The sequence below is a fragment of the Salmo salar genome, chromosome 20 (genome assembly GCF_965601325.2).
Source record: "Salmo salar chromosome 20, fSalSal1, whole genome shotgun sequence".
Classification (NCBI taxonomy): domain Eukaryota; kingdom Metazoa; phylum Chordata; class Actinopteri; order Salmoniformes; family Salmonidae; genus Salmo; species Salmo salar.
Genome location: NC_138310.1, coordinates 87,831,546 through 87,848,738, shown reverse-complemented (window position 1 = coordinate 87,848,738; position 17,193 = coordinate 87,831,546). Strand labels below are relative to the sequence as shown.

Genomic DNA, 17,193 nt, shown 5'->3' with positions numbered 1-17,193 from the left:
GCTCTGCGTTGACCTGATTGGTTGACAGTAGGTGAGGGCGGGAGGTCCTGTATAAACACAAACTCACTTCCTTGACAATTTCCTTCAAAACAGATCTGCGCCGTTTGGCAACGAAGCACAAGAAGTATGAATGCCTTGACTTCTGCAGAGGCCATAATCACCATAAATGCTGCACGGCCAATGCAGACGTCGGATTGGCCGTGAAGCGCCTTTAAGTGACCCAATGCCTGCAACCCAGCAGTTGAGTTCATTCAAACAACACAGCATTTTTTTTTTGTGTAATGTGTTACATCAAAAACACCTCCTCAGGCATTTCTTATCTGAAGCTGAATAGTCAAAATTATACAGCGTGCGCTGCAGGATATGCTTTGACTGAAACAAAATAGGCCGATAAGAAAAGGAAAATCGTTTGTAAACACCATCTGCTTTAATTCACCAGCAAAACAGTTGTTATAGACCTAATTCCTTCCCATGAAATTGATTGAGATCAAATGATTGGCGTGGCAGTTTGGACATTTTACCAGTAAAATGTGAATAATTATCCTTCATGAATATTCACAGTGATAATGGCCTGCTTTGAAATTTGGTATGCCTAACTTGGTGTTTGAGGGTATTAAAAACATGGCATTTTCTTGAGAGAAGATGTGTGGGCATATAGGCAGATGTTGCAATTGGAGGATGCATTTTATGCACCTTCTCTATAATTATATTCAATATGTCTGTACAAACTTTGATTGAGAAATGATGATGTCATTTAATATTTTTTGGGGGCTCCCTCACCTAAATGAAATAGCACTACACCACTGCTCCTCAGCTGTAGAAGGTTGTAGCACAACGTCATAGAGACAAACCAAAGATATTCCATATGCAGATAATAAGTAAGATAATGTGAGCGAGTTGCGTGGTCAGAAATCCCGCTCATACATCAGGAGTAGTGCTTGCTCACCCCATCCAGCACTCCACGGTCACGACTTCCACCGAAGTCGGCTCATCTCCTTGTTCGGGCGGCGTTCGATGGTTGACGTCACCGGCTTTCTAGCCATCGCCGCTCCATTTTTCCATTGTTCCATTTGTTTTGTCTTGTTCCCTGCACACCTGGTTTTCATTCCCTAATCACACTGCATGTATTTATTCCTCTGATCCTGTCATGACTTCTGCCGAAGTCGGTTCCTCTTCTTGTTTGGGCGGTGTTCGGCGGTTGACGTCACCGGTCTTCTAGTCATCGCCGATCCATTTTTTATATTCCATTTGTTTTGTCTTGTTTTCACACACACCTGGTTTCAATTCCCTAATTACATGTTGTATATTTTCCCTCTGTTTCCCCCATGTCCTTGTCGGGAATTGTTTATTGTAAGTACTCGTGCTATGTGTTACTGGCGCGCTACGGGTTTTGTACCCATGTGTTTGTTGTTTTGTATGCAGTTAGTTTTATATATTAAACTGCTTCGGCTATTCGCCAGGGTTTCCTGTTACAGCTGGATCTATACCTGGGCACCGTTTACCCGGCTCCCTCGGGAAGGTAGAGGGTGTCCGCCCTCATCTCGTGCCTCCCAGGGAGAGCTCTGGAGTGGGCCAACGCCGTGTGGGGAGAAGGAGATGCAGCGTTGGAGGACTTCACAGAGTTCACCTGCCGTCTTCGACCACCCGCCTGGCGGCGGGTGAGCGCCTCTTCCAGCTGAGGTAGGAGACGAGGAGCACCCAGGAGTTTGCCCTGGAGTTTAGGACCCTGGCTGCTGGCGCGGGACGGAACGACAGGGCCCTGATCGACCACTACCGTTGCAGTCTGCGCGAGGATGTCCGTCGGGAGTTGGCCTGCAGAGCCACCACCCTCACGTTGGATCAGCTGGTGGACCTGTCCATCCGGCTGGACAACCTGCTGGCTACCCGCGGACGTTCAGATCGGGGTCTGGTGGTTCCATCCCCTCGCACCCTCTCTCCTGAACCTAGACCGGAGGGGGTTCCAGTTCGTGCACCATCTGTGGCTGCAGAGGGCACACTGCTGGTCGGTGCCGGGTTGGTACCTCGGAGTCGAGGCAGCAGGCAGGGCACTCTGGCGTCACCACAGGTGAGTCTGCACCACTCTCATCCAGAGTCCTCTGTTGTCCAACTGTTTGTACCTGTTTGTTTGATTGTTCCCCGCATTCCCAGCATAAGGCGCTCGTCGATTCAGGCGCAGCTGGGAATTTTATTGACAGAGCGCTCGCTCTTAGTTTAGTGATCCCCATTATTCCTGTGGTTAGACCTTTCCCAGTACACGCTCTGGATAGTCGACCATTGGGGTCCGGACTAATCAGGGAAGCCACTATCTCCCTGGCCATGGTGACGCAGGGGAGTCATGAGGAGAAAATCAGTCTCTTTCTCATTGACTCTTCTGCGTTTCCCGAGGTACTGGGCCTTCCCTGGTTGGCTCGTCATGACCCCCCCATTTCATGGCAACGGAGGGCTCTCATGGGGTGGTCGCGAGAGTGCTCGGGGAGGTGTGTAGGGGTTTCCGTTGGTGCTACTATGGTGGAAAGTCCAGACCAGGTCTCCACTGTGCGCATCCCCCCCGAATCTGCCGATTTGGCTCTCGCCTTCTGTAAAAAGAAGGCGACTCAATTACCATCCCATCGACGGGGGGATTGTGCGAATACCCTGCGTCAGGGGTACATTCGGTCCTCCACTTCACCCGTCTCCTCGAGTTTCTTTTTTGTGAAGAAGAAGGATGGAGGTCTGCGCCCGTGCATTGACTATCGAGGTCTCAATAAAATCACGGTGAGGTACAGTTACCCACTACCTCTTATCGCCATGGCTATTGAGTCAATGCATGCTTCTTCACAAAACTGGATCTCAGGAGCGCATACCACCTGGTGCGTATCCAGGAGGGAGACGAGTGGAAGACGGCGTTTAGTACCACCTCAGGGCATTATGAGTACCTCGTCATGCCGTACGGGTTGATGGATGCTCCATCAGTCTTCCAATCCTTTGTAGATGAGATTTTCAGGGACCTGCACGGGCAGGGTGTAGTGGTGTATATCGATGACTTTCTGATATACTCCGCTACAAGCGCCGAGCATGTGTCTGGTGCGCAGGGTACTTGGACGACTGTTGGAGCATGATCTGTACATCAAGGCTGAGAAATGCTTGTTCTTTCAGCAAGCCATCTCCTTCCTAGGGTATCGCATTTCCACGTCAGGGGTGGAGACGGAGAGTGACCGCATTTCAGCCGTGCGTAATTGACCGACTCACAGGTATTGGTCAGGTGGCTGCTCCCATTAACTCACTGCTGAAGGGGGGGTCCTGTATGTCTGCAGTGGTCAGTTGAGGCGGACAGGGCTTTTGGGCAACTAAGTGTTCTCTTTACCTCGGCGCCCGTGCTGGCCCATCCGGATCCCTCTTTGGCGTTCATAGTGGAGGTGGACGCGTCCGAGGCTGGGATAGGAGCGGTGCTCTCTCAGCGCTCGGGTATGCCATCGAAGCTCCGCCCCTGTGCCTTCTTCTAGAAGAAGCTCAGCCCGGTGGAGCAAAACTCTGACGTGGGGGACCAGGAGCTGTTGGCTGTCGTCAAGGCCTTGAGAGCGTGGAGACATTGGCTTGAGGGGGCTAAACACCCTTTTCTCATCTGGACTGACCACCGCAATCTGGAGTACATCCGGGCAGCGAGGAGACTGAACCCTCGCCAGGCAAGGTGGGCCATGTGTTTTACCCGTTTGGTTTCACCCTTTCGTACAGACCAGGTTCCCAGAACGTTAAGGCAGACGCACTGTCCCGGCTGTATGACACAGAGGAGCGGCCCATGGATCCCACTCCCATATTACCCGCCTCTTGCTTGGTGGCGCCGGTAGTGTGGGAGCTGGACGCGGACATTGAGCGGGCATCACGTGCAGAGCCCGCTCCCCCTCAGAGTCCAGCTGGGCGTCTGTACATTCCATCTGCTGTCCGCGACCGGCTGATCTATTGGGCCCACACGTCACCCTCCTATGGTCATCCTGGGATCGGTCGGACGGTGCGCTGTCTTAGTGGGAAGTACCGGTGGCCCACTTTGTCTAAGGATGTGAGGGTTTATGTTTCCTCCTGCTCGGTGTGTGCCCAGTGTAATGCTCCTAGGCACCTGCCCAGAGGTAAGTTACAACCCTTACCTGTTTCACAACAGCCGTGGTCGCACCTGTCGGTGGATTTCATAAACGATCTTCCACCTTCACAGGGTAACACCACGATCCTGGTCGTTGTGGATCATTTTTCTAAGTCCTGTCATCTCCTCCCTTTGCCCGGTCTCCCTACGGCCCTACAGACTGCGGAGGCCCTGTTTACTCACGTCTTCTGGCACTATGGGGTGCCTGAGGATATAGTGTCTGATTGGGGTCCCCAGTTCACGTTGAGGGTCTGGAGGGCGTTCATGGAACGTCTGGGGGTCTCAATCAGCCTTACCTCAGGTTTTCACCCCGAGAGTAATGGGCAGGTGGAGAGAGTTAACCAGGATGTGGGTAGGTTTCTGAGGTCTTATTGCCAGGACCGTGCCCTGGGCAGAGATGGCCCAGAACTCACTCCGCCACTCCTCCACTAACCTCTCTCCTTTCCAGTGTGTATTGGGGTATCAGCCGGTTCTGGCTCCTTGGCATCAGAGTCAGACCGAGGCTCCTGTGGTGGATGACTGGTTCCGGCGCACAGAGGAAACATGGTACGCCACCCATGTCCATCTTCAGCGCGCCGTGCTGTGCCAGAAAGTTGGCGCAGACCGTCACCGCAGTGAGGCCCCGGTGTTCGCAAATCTGAAATCTGCCCCTCTGCCTGCCCTGTCGGAAGCTGGGTCCACGGTTTATGGGGCCATTTAAAGTCCTGAGGAGAGTGAATGAGGTATTTTATAGGTTACAAGTTCCCCCCGATTACCGTATTAACCCCTCATTCTTGTGTCTCTCCTCAGGCCGGTGGTGGCTCCAGGAATCTGAGGTGCGGGAGGTTCCTCCGCCCCCTCTAGACATTGAGGGCCCCGGAGTACTCCGTTCGATCCATCCTGGATTCGAGATTTCGGGCGAGGGGCCTTCAGTACCTCGTGGACTGGGAGGGGTACGGTCCGGAGGAGAGATGCTGGGTTCCGGAGGAGGACGTGTTGGAACCTTCTATGCTGCGGGATTTCCACCGTCTCCGTCCTGATCGCCCTGCACCTCGCCCTCCGGGTCGTCCCCCAGGCCGCTGTTGGAGCTGTGCGTAAAGGGGGGGGGGGGGGGGGTACTGTCACGACTTCTACCGAAGTCGGTTCCTCTCCTTGTTCGGGCAGTGTTCGGCGGTCGACGTCACCGGTCTTCTAGCCATCGCCGATCCTTTTTTCATGTTCCATTTGTTTTGTCTTGTTTTCACACACACCTGGTTTCAATTCCCTAATTACATGTTGTATATTTTCCCTCTGTTTCCCGTGTGTCCTTGTCGGGAATTGTTTATTGTAAGTACTCGTGCTATGTGTTACTGGCGCGCTACGGGTTTTGTACCCATGTGTTTGTTGTTTTGTATGCCGTTAGTTTTATATATTAAACTGCTCCAGCTATTCTCCAAGTTCTGCTCTCCTGCGTTTGACTTCCCTGCCACCAGTTACGCACCCCTTACAGTTTCCCTCCATGTCTTTGTGTGAAATTGTTTTTGTTACATGTTCGTGTGTACGCGCCAGGCTGGGTTTTTTTACCCGTTATTCCGTGGCTTTTCACGAGGGATGTTTATTGTACAACATTTGCTCATTTTTTGTGACTGTTTCGCGCATAGCACTTTTACCTTTGGCTGGAGGTTTTGACGCAGTGGCGTCTGTCTGTTTTATTGCCTCTGCCTGAATAAAGTGTGCGCCTGTTCACAACTCTCTGCTCTCCTGCACCAGACTTCTCCACCAGTAGCGCACACCTTGACAGAATTTCACAGCACCCATGGAGTAAGCAGGAGAAGGTACCCCGGTCAGAGGAGTCTAGGAGCGCATCCGGGAACACTCAGCAATGTTGCAACATCTCAGTGCCACGATGGATCGTGTTGTCCAGACCATGGACCGCTGGGAGAGACAGGAAGTCTCTCCAGCGCCTCGGCCAGTGCAAACTCTACCCGTCCCTCCTGTATCCAGTCCCAGTGGGATGGGTCTCTCCCTTCCCAGGGAGTATGATGGGACAGCAGCACTGGGCCAGGGGTTCCTACTACAGCTGGAGAGCAGGTGATAAACATCTCTCTGGCCACACTTGCCAGGTTGGGCAGAGATGCAAATGTTAAAAAAATTAAACATTTAGGTTTTTAGGCAAAATAACGCATTCAAAATGGAAAGGTCCTTGAAAGTGGGAATATATCAGGTATATTGGGCCAAAATCAATTTTTGACCTATTGTATAGATAATAGAACAAAAATTAATAACTTTTAAGAGATCAGATTTTTTTGTTTATAAATAATTTGCTACAATGACAGACTTAGTTAGCTACCCACCTAGTTCCTTCCTTTTAGTATGTGCATGTAGTGCACCAACATACTTTTTATGAAAGGTGTCTTTTCAGATTCAACAATTATTCTTTAGTTGTGGACACTTCATCCCTCTCTTGGACCTTGTCTGTGTAAGTTACCTTCTGTGGTTTTTTAAAATTATTTTTTTATTTCACCTTTATTTAACCAGGTAGGCTAGTTGAGAACAAGTTCTCATTTGCAACTGCAACCTGGCCAAGATAAAGCATAGCAATTTGACACATACAACAACACAGAGTTACACATGGAATAAACAAAACACAGTCAATAATACAGTAGAACAAAAGAAAACAAAAAGTCTATATACAGTGAGTGCAAATGAGGTAAGGTAAGGCAATAAATAGGCCATGGTGGCGAAGTAATTACAATATAGCAATTAAACACTGGAATGGTAGATGTGCAGAAGATGAATGTGCAAGTAGAGATACTCAGGTGCAAAGGAGCAAGATAAATAAATAAATACAGTATGGGGATGAGGTAGGTAGATAGATGGGCTGTTTACAGATGGGCTATGTACAGGTGCAGTGATCTGTGAGCTGCTCTGACAGCTGGTGCTTAAAGCTAGTGAGGGAGATATGAGTCTCCAGCGTCAGAGATTTTTGCAGTTCGTTCCAGTCATTGGCAGCAGAGAACTGGAAGGAAAGGCGACCAAAGGAGGAATTGGCTTTGGGGGTGACCAGTGAGATATACCTGCTGGAGTGCGTGCTATGAGTGGGTGCTGCTATGGTGACCAGTGAGCTGAGATAAGGCGGGGCTTTACCTAGCAGAGACTTGTAGATAACCTGTAGCCAGTGGGTTTGGCGACGAGTATGAAGCGAGGGCCAACCAACGAGAGCGTACAGGTCGCAATAGTGGGTAGTGTATGGGGCTTTGGTGACGAAACGGATGGCACTGTGATAGACTGCATCCAGTTTGTTGAGTAGAGTGTTGGAGGCTATTTTATCGATGACATCACCGAAGTCGAGGATCGGTAGGATGATCAGTTTTACGAGGGTATGTTTGGCAGCATGAGTGAAGGATGCTTTGTTGCGAAATAGGAAGCTGATTCTAGATTTAATTTTCCATTGGAAATGTTTAATGTGAGTCTGGAAGGAGAGTTTACAGTCTAACCAGACACCTAGGTATTTGGAGTTGTCCACGTATTCTAAGTCAGAGTCGTCAAGAGTAGTGATGCTGGACGGGTGAGCAGGTGCGGGCAGTGATCGATTGAATAGCATGCATTTCGTTTTATTTGCATTTAAGAGCAGTTGGAGGCCACGGAAGGAGAGTTGTATGGCATTGTAGCTCGTCTGGAGGTTAGTTAACACACTGTCCGAAGAGGGGCCAAAGAGTGTGTTTTCTTTATGAAAATATTTTGGGAACTCCATGACAGTAGCTAAAGCAAGGGGCTATAGCAGCACACAAATAGACTATAAAAGCATTCTGGGACGGGCATGGCCTGACCTGGTGAAGTGAACGCTATTGGAGTGAAATTGGAGCGGCCTTGGCCGATGCTCCAGCCTTTGGGAATCTCGCTCCATGCTCCAGTCAGATTGTTTTATATAATCAGGTCCATTTAATTTGTATTAAAAATCTATTATATCAGTAGCAAGCTTTGGGCCCTCATTAGCTGCCTTGGCAACAGCTAATGGGGATGCGGAATAATATATATATTTTTTAAATACCTTCGGTCCTCCTGATCTTCACGCTCTCCATCTCAAACAGATCAGGATATCAGTAGGCCTAGCAGCGCAAAAAGGAAGTACATTTTCTTAGAAATATCAGTTTGCCCTGTGCTTCTCCAAGCATGCTCTTAGTATAGCCTAGGTCTATAGGCTATGGATCATTTTACTGAGACCACACTAGGCACATTTGATATGGAGTGCCCAGCAGAGAATCAGGGATGAGGGGCATCATGAGGCACACATGAGATACTGTACTATAATAAGCATCTAATTTCCAAACCCTGAGCAATATGACATTAAAATGGATAACAAATGACATGACCCTGGACTAAATAAAACAAATACTAAACCCTCTCCCATTTTCCTCTGGGGTAACTATCGTGTAAATGTTGATCTTTCCTTTACATTAGCATGTCTATGTGCTATTTTTTTTGTTGCCTAAATAGCCTAAACATTTTCATCATATTTGGGTACTAAAAACATTTAAATTCAGTTTAAACAGAAAATAAAGGACAATTGTTAGACTTATCTAGCTTAATGAAAACACATGCCTACCAGTATAAAATAAAATCGGTTCTCTTTTTAAATTAAAGTATTTTAGACTTAACTTTGCTAATATCTTTGATGGTATCTGGATACGTTGTATGATTATTGATCTGGATAGATTGCCCCCCCACTGACAAAATCTAAAAATTTCAAAAATTTGCTCTCAGGTGCAGAGTGCAGCTGAAATGAGTGATAATTGGGATGTGTGTTAAAGGTGGATCAACTGAAGTTGGGAATCCCTGGCGTCTATGATGCACGCCGTTTGATAGCGAGCGCATGATTGAGGAGACCCTGTCTGTCCTTCTGAGTTTTGAGTGTTTGACGGATAAAGTCATGCTAGGGTATATAAGTTGTTCCTTGAGAGCTTTTGTTCCGAACCCACTACAGTGCTTCAGGTGCCAAGTTCATGGTCATGTTGCAGCAGTATGTAGGAGGGAGATTCCGAGGTGTGAGAAGTGTGCAGGAGGCCATGGGACAAAAGACTGTGTAGTTTAGGTGTAAAAAGCGGAGTGTTTCAATTGTGGGCGTGGCCATGTTGCTTGGGGATCAGAAATGTCCTATGCGAGTGAGACAGATTGACATTTCCAGGGTGAGAGCTGTCATGTCTAATCTCGCCACCCCCGCTCCGGCGCTCGACGCCGCTGGTCTACTTACTCCCGGTCCTGGCAACCCATCATTTGCACACCTGCGCCCCATCATGAGGCACACCTGAACTTCATCACTACCCGGATTACTTCCCCTTTATCTAGCACTCCATTAGGTAGTATTGTTTCCTGTTTTGACGCTTCTTCTGTTTTAGTATTTACTCCATGTTCGTTCCTATTAAACTCACTGACTGCACCTGCTTCCTGACTCCCTGCGTCTCCGTTACAAGAGCAGTGCAGAAAGTGTCATATGCTGAGGCAGTGAGGAAAGTAGAGGATAGTGGACAAAGGGTGAGGGGGCCTGAGAGGATCCCTGTGAGTCGTAGGTCAGTATAGAGTGACCCAAACAGTTTGTGTTTCAGTAAGGGTGGAATCTCGACGATTATTGCTATGGTCATTAATTGTACTGCACAGATGGAGATAAAACCCCAGAAGATTGAATTGTCAGTAGCAGTGAAGTTTTTGGGTATCAGAGATTTTAGTGGAGAAGATCTACAGGGGGTTTGAGAGATGGGTTCCAGCCTCCCATGCAGATGGCCTGGTGTAGGTTCTGTTGGGGACAAAGTAGTGGGAAGGGGCGATGAGGTGTGTTTGGGATAGTGGTGTGTGCATATGCAGTGGCTTCAGAAAGTTTAAACATCCCTTGACTTTTTCCACATTTTGTTGTGTTACAAAGTGGGATTAAAATTGATTTAATTGTGATTTTGTCAACGATCTACACAAAATGTCAAAGTGGAAGAGAAATTCTAACTTTTTTATTATAATTATGAAAAATAAAACAACTTGGTAAGATAAGTATTCAACCTCCTGAGTCAATACATTTGAATACAAGCCTAATTTAAGTCAAAACTGTAACTACGCCAGTCAGGAACATTCAATATTGACCTTACAGATAATTGTATGTGTGGGATACAGAGATGAGGTAGTCATTCATAAATCATGGTACATGCAACTTATTATGTGACTTGTTACTTCTGAACTTATTTAGGGGTTAAATACTTATTGACTCAAGACGTTTCAGCTTTTCATTTTTTATTTATTTGTAAAAATGTGTATAAACAGAATTCCAGTTTGACATTATAGGGTATTGTGTTTAGGCCGGTGACAACACAATCTAAACGTAACCCATTTTACATTTCAGGCTGTAACACAACAAAATGTGGAAAAAGTCAAGGAAGGGGTGTGTGAATACTTTCTGAAGGCACTAGAGTCAGATGGTGGTGCAATTTCTCCTAACTTACACTTTTCATTTTTTTGTCCATGCACTTTCCAAACTGCGAATGGCAGCAAAAAGAAACAAAAGGGTCTAGTCTGCCGGAAAGACACACGAAGAAGAAAATCTAAAATCAGTTACTGCGCATGTCTGTTTTAAGAAAGTACGTGTAAAGATGTTTATTACTAAACCAAGATAGACCACAGCTTGTCATTTCAAACGCGAACAAAAGAGCCACAGTGGGCAGAACAGGCAAAGGGATGGGCAGAGCCCAGAACGAGCTAGCGAGATACTATTGGTGCGTCCTAGCACATATTAACATATTTCCGTTGTGAAGTGCGCATGTGCAATAACTGAATTCACATTTGCACTTATTCTAAACAACGCCATTTTTTTTTTTTTTACTTCGGCAAACTTTGCTAAAGTCTACAAAACTGTTCGTGTAAAATATTGTAGTTTTGGGAACAGAAAACGGTGTTGAGCTCAAACGTTTCATTCATGAATAAAATGTACAGTGTCGGTTAAAATCAATCTCGTTCCATCTTCTCCCACTGCCATATTTGGTAGTGAGAGGAAACGCTAACCGGATTCTTAACGTTTGTACATCCGGTTAAATATCTGTCTCGTTGTTCTGACTGTCTGTACTCAGCAGCTGGTGAAGTTCAGTGAAAACTCAGATATGGAGGACAACATAGACGTGGAAGCTGGAGAAAATCCATTTCAACCTTATTTAGACGCTCTACGGAAGGAGTTAGAACACCAAGACCCCATATTTATTATCGGAATTATATTTTCTTTGGCTGTTGTAGTCATCAGTTTTGGTAAGCTAACTACTGTAACTACTCATCCTCAGGAACAGAGTGAATGTAAATCCGTATTTGAGTTGTCACTAGCTTGGCTTCAGCCTGCTGGCTTTCTGTGCTGTGAGATTTTGTTGTTGTCTTTTATCAAGACAAAAAAAGCCTGCTAGCTAATGTTAGCAATCTAAGATGAACTAGCTGGGTAAATTAGCTTGCTAGTTACCAACAGCTGTCACTAGCATAGTAGCAATCTATCTAGTTAACGTTACTGTACTACGCTGTTTATCAGGTGATCCGCTGTTACATGTTGTTAACTTTGTATGATAGCTAAAACCAAACTGAAACATCTGTGATTGGTTTTACATTTCAGTGTTGTTTAAGTACTTCCTGAGCAGCAAAACTGTCCAAAGTGCTGTGCTGCTGGTTGGTCTCTGCGATTCTGGAAAGACCCTTCTCTTTAGTCGAGTGAGTGCATCATCAGTATAACATCTAACATGCCTATTCCAACTATTTACATACGTTTACAGATGGCAGAAGTTGTATGACACTGATGATCTTTATTTCCAGTTGTTGTCAGGAAAGTTCAAGAAGACCCAGACCTCCATCACAGACAGTAGTGCCCCCTACAAAGCCAAGAATGAGAAGGTAAGGAGGCAACTATGGCATGGTGGCGAGGGAGTAGGATCTGAAGTGATTGTTTTAAATTCTATGACAAATGCATTTGTCAACTGTCAAACACTGGCTTGATCGTCCCCCCTGACCTTCTTCACTGTGTGCAGGGCAGCAGCTGGACCCTGATCGACCTCCCTGGACATGACAGTCTTCGTCCGCAGTATGTGGAGAAGTTCAAGTCAGCAGCCAGGTGAGTAAAGATAAGGGTGTTTGTATTCAGGGAAGGTCTATAATATGAAAAGCACTGTGGTTGACCTAAGAACAAGATTCTGAAAGACACCCTTTGACTTTCTTTTGTTATCTCCTCTCTAACTGCAGGGCCATAGTCTTTGTGGTGGACAGTGCCATCTTCCAGAAAGAAGTGAGAGACGTGGCTGAGTTCCTGTACTTCCTGTTGACTGACAGTGCAGTGTCCAGGAATGTCCCCTCTCTGATAGTGGCCTGCAACAAGCAAGGTGACGTGACACACTTTTCAACCTTCCTACTCCCTCCACAAATACCTCCCCATTATGATGTTAATGCTTGCTAATGATATTTTCCCTGTAGATATCACCATGGCAAAATCTGCTAAGCTGATTCAGCAGCAGCTGGAGAAAGAGATGTAAGTAGTCTTCATGTTACCAACAACGACATAGAAATGGTGTGATTCTACAGAATGGACTGAATTGAAATTGATCCCAACCTTTTCCCGTTTCCCTCAGGAACACATTGAGAGTGACACGGTCTGCGGCTCTGGGCACCCAGGACGGGTCTGCGGGGTCCAGCGTGCACCTGGGGAAGAAGGGCAAGGACTTTGAGTTCAGCCAGCTGCCCATGAAGGTGGAATTCCTGGAGTGCAGTGCCCGCGGCAGCAAAGGGGAGAACGGGCAGGCAGACATCGGCAGCCTTGAGAAGAGCCTGGCCAAGCTGTGAGATGGCTGGGTCTCGTTATTGACCATCTGGTTCCCATATAGGTCACTACTTTGGCCAAGAGCCCTTTGCTTAGGTGCGCTATTGTGAATAGGCTCTCTTAGGATATTTCCCTGAGGATTCTCAGCATGTCAGGTGTCTCAACAGTCTCTCAAGTCTCCAGGACTCCAGACTCAAATCACTATACTATGATGAAGTGAATAACTTCTTGTGCTGACATCACAAGGTCAGCAGTGGCACATGATGTAGTGAATGCCAATTTGCAAAAAAATGTTTGATAATGAAAATAAAGTGTTTGCTTTTCTCCAGTAGATGTTGTTGCTATACGTTTCAGTGTTTCCACTATATTCCCCTAAATTGTTGGCGCCACTCCCCCCCCCCCCCGCCCCCCCAAAAATATTTATAACAATAAAAACCGGGATAGTAAAACGTTTTTAAGTGTTAACGTAAATGACTAAAACCACAACGTATGTAGGAAAGAGTATGTATGTATGTGTGTGTATTTGAGAACTAACAATCACCTAAATATAAACTTTCCAAAATGTCACGGTGTTGACGTTACGTTTGAGTCACTCGGATGGCGTAACCCATGGCAAAATGTGTAGAATTGCAGGAAACTTTGCCACCGCTGCTGAAAAAGAATCTTATGGGAAAACAGCGTTTCAAGCAAATGACTCGTCCCTTTCATAGTGGATACTGTTTCATAGGAGTAGGTGAGTGTGAACATCTGCCTACTTATATTATTTGTGTTAAATTAGCTTTGTCAGACTTCTAGCACTTCAAACCACCCTTTTTGAGAGAGAAATGTTAATGTGATGAGATATTTACTGATCCACCTCCAATACATTACAACTGTTTGTATTCCAAAATCAGCTTTGTTCCTTTCTGGAACAGTTTAGTTGAATGTTCATCAGTTTGTATAATTCTCCAGTGTGTTAACATTTGACGGGAAAGTTGACTTTGAATCTGTACCACTGTTTTAGCCAAATAGGAATGTTATGTAATTCAGCCTGTAAATAAAATGTGTTTACAGATATGGGGATATTTGTGGTGGTTGGTGAGTGCAACATCATGCTACCCATTGTGACACCAAAGCTGTAGAAGAATAACCTACTGACAAGTTTGAGTCATAGACATGGCAAAACTTTAATTGGCAAAAATCAAGAATTAGTTTATTTTTTATTTTTTACCTGTTATAACTCCTATCTTTTCCTAGCTGCTGATATGTTGAGTGACATTGACGACTGAAAAATAGAGTGAGATTTTGAGCGTCCCTTATGCTGGGATTTTAAAGTCAACTGCAATGGCTCCTGTGTTGAGGACTGCCAACCAAGTGGTTGTGGCTAGATGGAGTACCTCCAGAGTCACGTTGGATGTACTGGCCACTCTACCATAAAGGCCTGATTGGTGGAGTGCTGCAGAGATGGTTGTCCTTCTGGAAGTTTCTCCCATCTCCACAGAGGAACTCTGGAGCTCTGTCAGAGTGACCATCGGGTTCTTGGTCACATCCCTGACCAAGGCCCTTCTCCCCCGATTGCTCAGTTTGGTCGGGCGACCAGCTCTAGGAAGAGTCTTGGTGGTTCCAAACTTCTTCCATTTAAGAATGACGCAGGCCACTGTGTTCTTAGGGACCTTCAATGCTGCAGAAATGTTTTGGTACCCTTCCCCAGATCTTTGCCTCGACACAATCCTGTCTCGGAGCTCTACTGACAATTCCTTCGACCTTATGGCTTGGTTTTTGCTCTGACATGCACTGTCAACTGCACAGGTGTGTGCCTTTCCAAATCATGCCCAATCAATTGAATTTACCACAGGTGGCCTCCAATCAAGTTGTAGACACATTTGATGGGTGATCAATGGAAACAGGATCCACCTGAGTTAAATTTTGAGTCTCATAGTAAAGGGTCTGAATACTTATGTAATCTTAAAAAAAAAAGTACAAAATTGGGGCAAAAATTCCTTAGGATGTTTTACAAATTTTTAAATACATTTTAGAATAAGGCTGTAACATAACAAAATATGGAAATAGGGAAGGAGTCTGAATACTTTTTCACTGTATCTATAGCCCAGCTGGAGAGTACACAGACAGGCTGAGGGTACTATCCCTCAGTGAGCAAACTCAGTGGAAAGATGGCCCTGTAAATAACCAGTAATACAATGTAAAGCAGTCTGCATACTATAGACCAGAGAGTAGACAGACAGGTTAGGACTATAGACCAGAGAGTAGACAGACAGGTTAGGACTATAGACCAGAGAGTAGACAGACAGGTTAGGACTATAGACCAGAGAGTAGACAGACAGGTTAGGACTATAGACCAGACAGAGAGTAGACAGACAGGTTAGGACTATAGACCAGACAGAGAGTAGACAGACAGGTTAGGACTATAGACCAGACAGAGAGTAGACAGACAGGTTAGGACTATAGACCAGACAGAGAGTAGACAGACAGGTTAGGACTATAGACCAGACAGAGAGTAGACAGACAGGTTAGGACTATAGACCAGACAGAGAGTAGACAGACAGGTTAGGACTATAGACCAGAGAGAGAGTAGACAGACAGGTTAGGACTATAGACCAGAGAGTAGACAGACAGGTTAGGACTATAGACCAGAGAGTAGACAGACAGGTTAGGACTATAGACCAGACAGAGAGTAGACAGACAGGTTAGGACTATAGACCAGACAGAGAGTAGACAGACAGGTTAGGACTATAGACCAGACAGAGAGTAGACAGACAGGTTAGGACTATAGACCAGACAGAGAGTAGACAGACAGGTTAGGACTATAGACCAGACAGAGAGTAGACAGACAGGTTAGGACTATAGACCAGACAGAGAGTAGACAGACAGGTTAGGACTATAGACCAGACAGAGAGTAGACAGACAGGTTAGGACTATAGACCAGACAGAGAGTAGACAGACAGGTTAGGACTATAGACCAGAGAGAGAGTAGACAGACAGGTTAGGACTATAGACCAGACAGAGAGTAGACAGACAGGTTAGGACTATAGACCAGACAGAGAGTAGACAGACAGGTTAGGACTATAGACCAGACAGAGAGTAGACAGACAGGTTAGGACTATAGACCAGAGAGTAGACAGGTTAGGACTATAGACCAGAGAGTAGACAGACAGGTTAGGGCTCTGGTCAGCCAGACAGTAGACAGACAGGTTAGGGCTCTGGTCAGCCAGACAGTAGACAGACAGGTTAGGGCTCTGGTCAGCCAGACAGTAGACGGACAGGTTAGAACTATAGACCAGAAAGTAGACAGACAGGTTAGGGCTCTGGTTAGCCACCACCAGGTTGGGCTCCTCTCTCAGCAGAGTGGGACACACCTAGTTCACCTTGTCCCCATGGCTGAATTTGAGTTTAGCTCCTGATCTTCAGGGCTTCCTCTGTGTCTGGTGACTGATCTGCACTGCCGCCTGGTGACTGATCTGCACTGCCGCCTGGTGACTGATCTGCACTGCCGCCTGGTGACTGATCTGCACTGCCGCCTGGTGACTGATCTGCACTGCCGCCTGGTGACTGATCTGCACTGCCGCCTGGTGACTGATCTGCACTGCCGCCTGGTGACTGATCTGCACTGCCACCTGGTGACTGATCTGCACTGCCGCCTGGTGACTGATCTGCACTGCCGCCTGGTGACTGATCTGCACTGCTGCCTGGTGACTGATCTGCACTGCTGCCTGGTGACTGATCTGCACTGCCGCCTGGTGACTGATCTGCACTGCTGCCTGCCCCCCCCCCCCTTCCTCTTCCTCCTCCCTCTCCTTCCTAGTCTCCTCTTTTGCCTGCTGGGCTTTAGGCTGGGCCTTATATGAAAACCACACCACCCGCGTTGCGTGCTCGAGCGCAGCAAAACAAAGGTACACCTACAGTTAAAGTGGGAAGTTTACATACACCTTAGCCAAATACATTTAAACTCACTTTTTCACAATTCCTGACATTTAATCCTAGTAAAAATTCCATGTCTTAGGTCAGTTAGGATCACCACTTTATTTTAAGAATGTGAAATGTCAGAATAATAGTAGAAAGAATGATTTATTTCAGCTATTATTTCTTTCATCACATTCCCAGTGGGTCAGACGTTTACATACAATCGATTAGTATTTGGTACCATTGCCTTTAAATTGTTTAACTTGGGTCCAACGTTTTGGGTAGCCTTCCACAATCTTCCCACAATAAGTTGGGTGAATTTTGGCCCATTGCTCCTGACATAGCTGGTGTAACTGAGTCAGGTTTGTAGGCCTCCTTGCTCGCACATGCTTTTTCAGTTCTGCCCACAAAT

The 17,193-nt window shown here is 46.5% G+C and overlaps 1 protein-coding gene across 1 annotated transcript; it reads left to right on the top strand.

Annotated features, from left to right (window-relative positions):
* The first annotated feature begins 11,119 nt into the window (after positions 1 to 11,119).
* On the top strand, positions 11,120 to 13,215 carry srprb (SRP receptor subunit beta). The gene is made up of 7 exons (XM_014163572.3): positions 11,120 to 11,344; positions 11,694 to 11,788; positions 11,891 to 11,968; positions 12,103 to 12,185; positions 12,314 to 12,450; positions 12,542 to 12,596; positions 12,697 to 13,215. The coding sequence occupies exons 1-7, from the start codon at positions 11,203 to 11,205 to the stop codon at positions 12,905 to 12,907; spliced, it is 801 nt and encodes a 266-aa protein (XP_014019047.2). The 5' UTR covers positions 11,120 to 11,202; the 3' UTR covers positions 12,908 to 13,215.
* Positions 13,216 to 17,193: the final 3,978 nt, after the last annotated feature.

Excerpts from the sequence above, each read along its gene's own strand:
- srprb (XM_014163572.3), top strand. The coding sequence starts at position 11,203 with ATGGAGGACAACATAGACGTGGAAGCTGGAGAAAATCCATTTCAACCT. Across the intron at positions 11,345-11,693 it reads TGTTGTAGTCATCAGTTTTG|TGTTGTTTAAGTACTTCCTG; the intron begins GTAAGCTAACTA and ends TTTACATTTCAG. Across the intron at positions 12,186-12,313 it reads AAGTTCAAGTCAGCAGCCAG|GGCCATAGTCTTTGTGGTGG; the intron begins GTGAGTAAAGAT and ends CTCTAACTGCAG.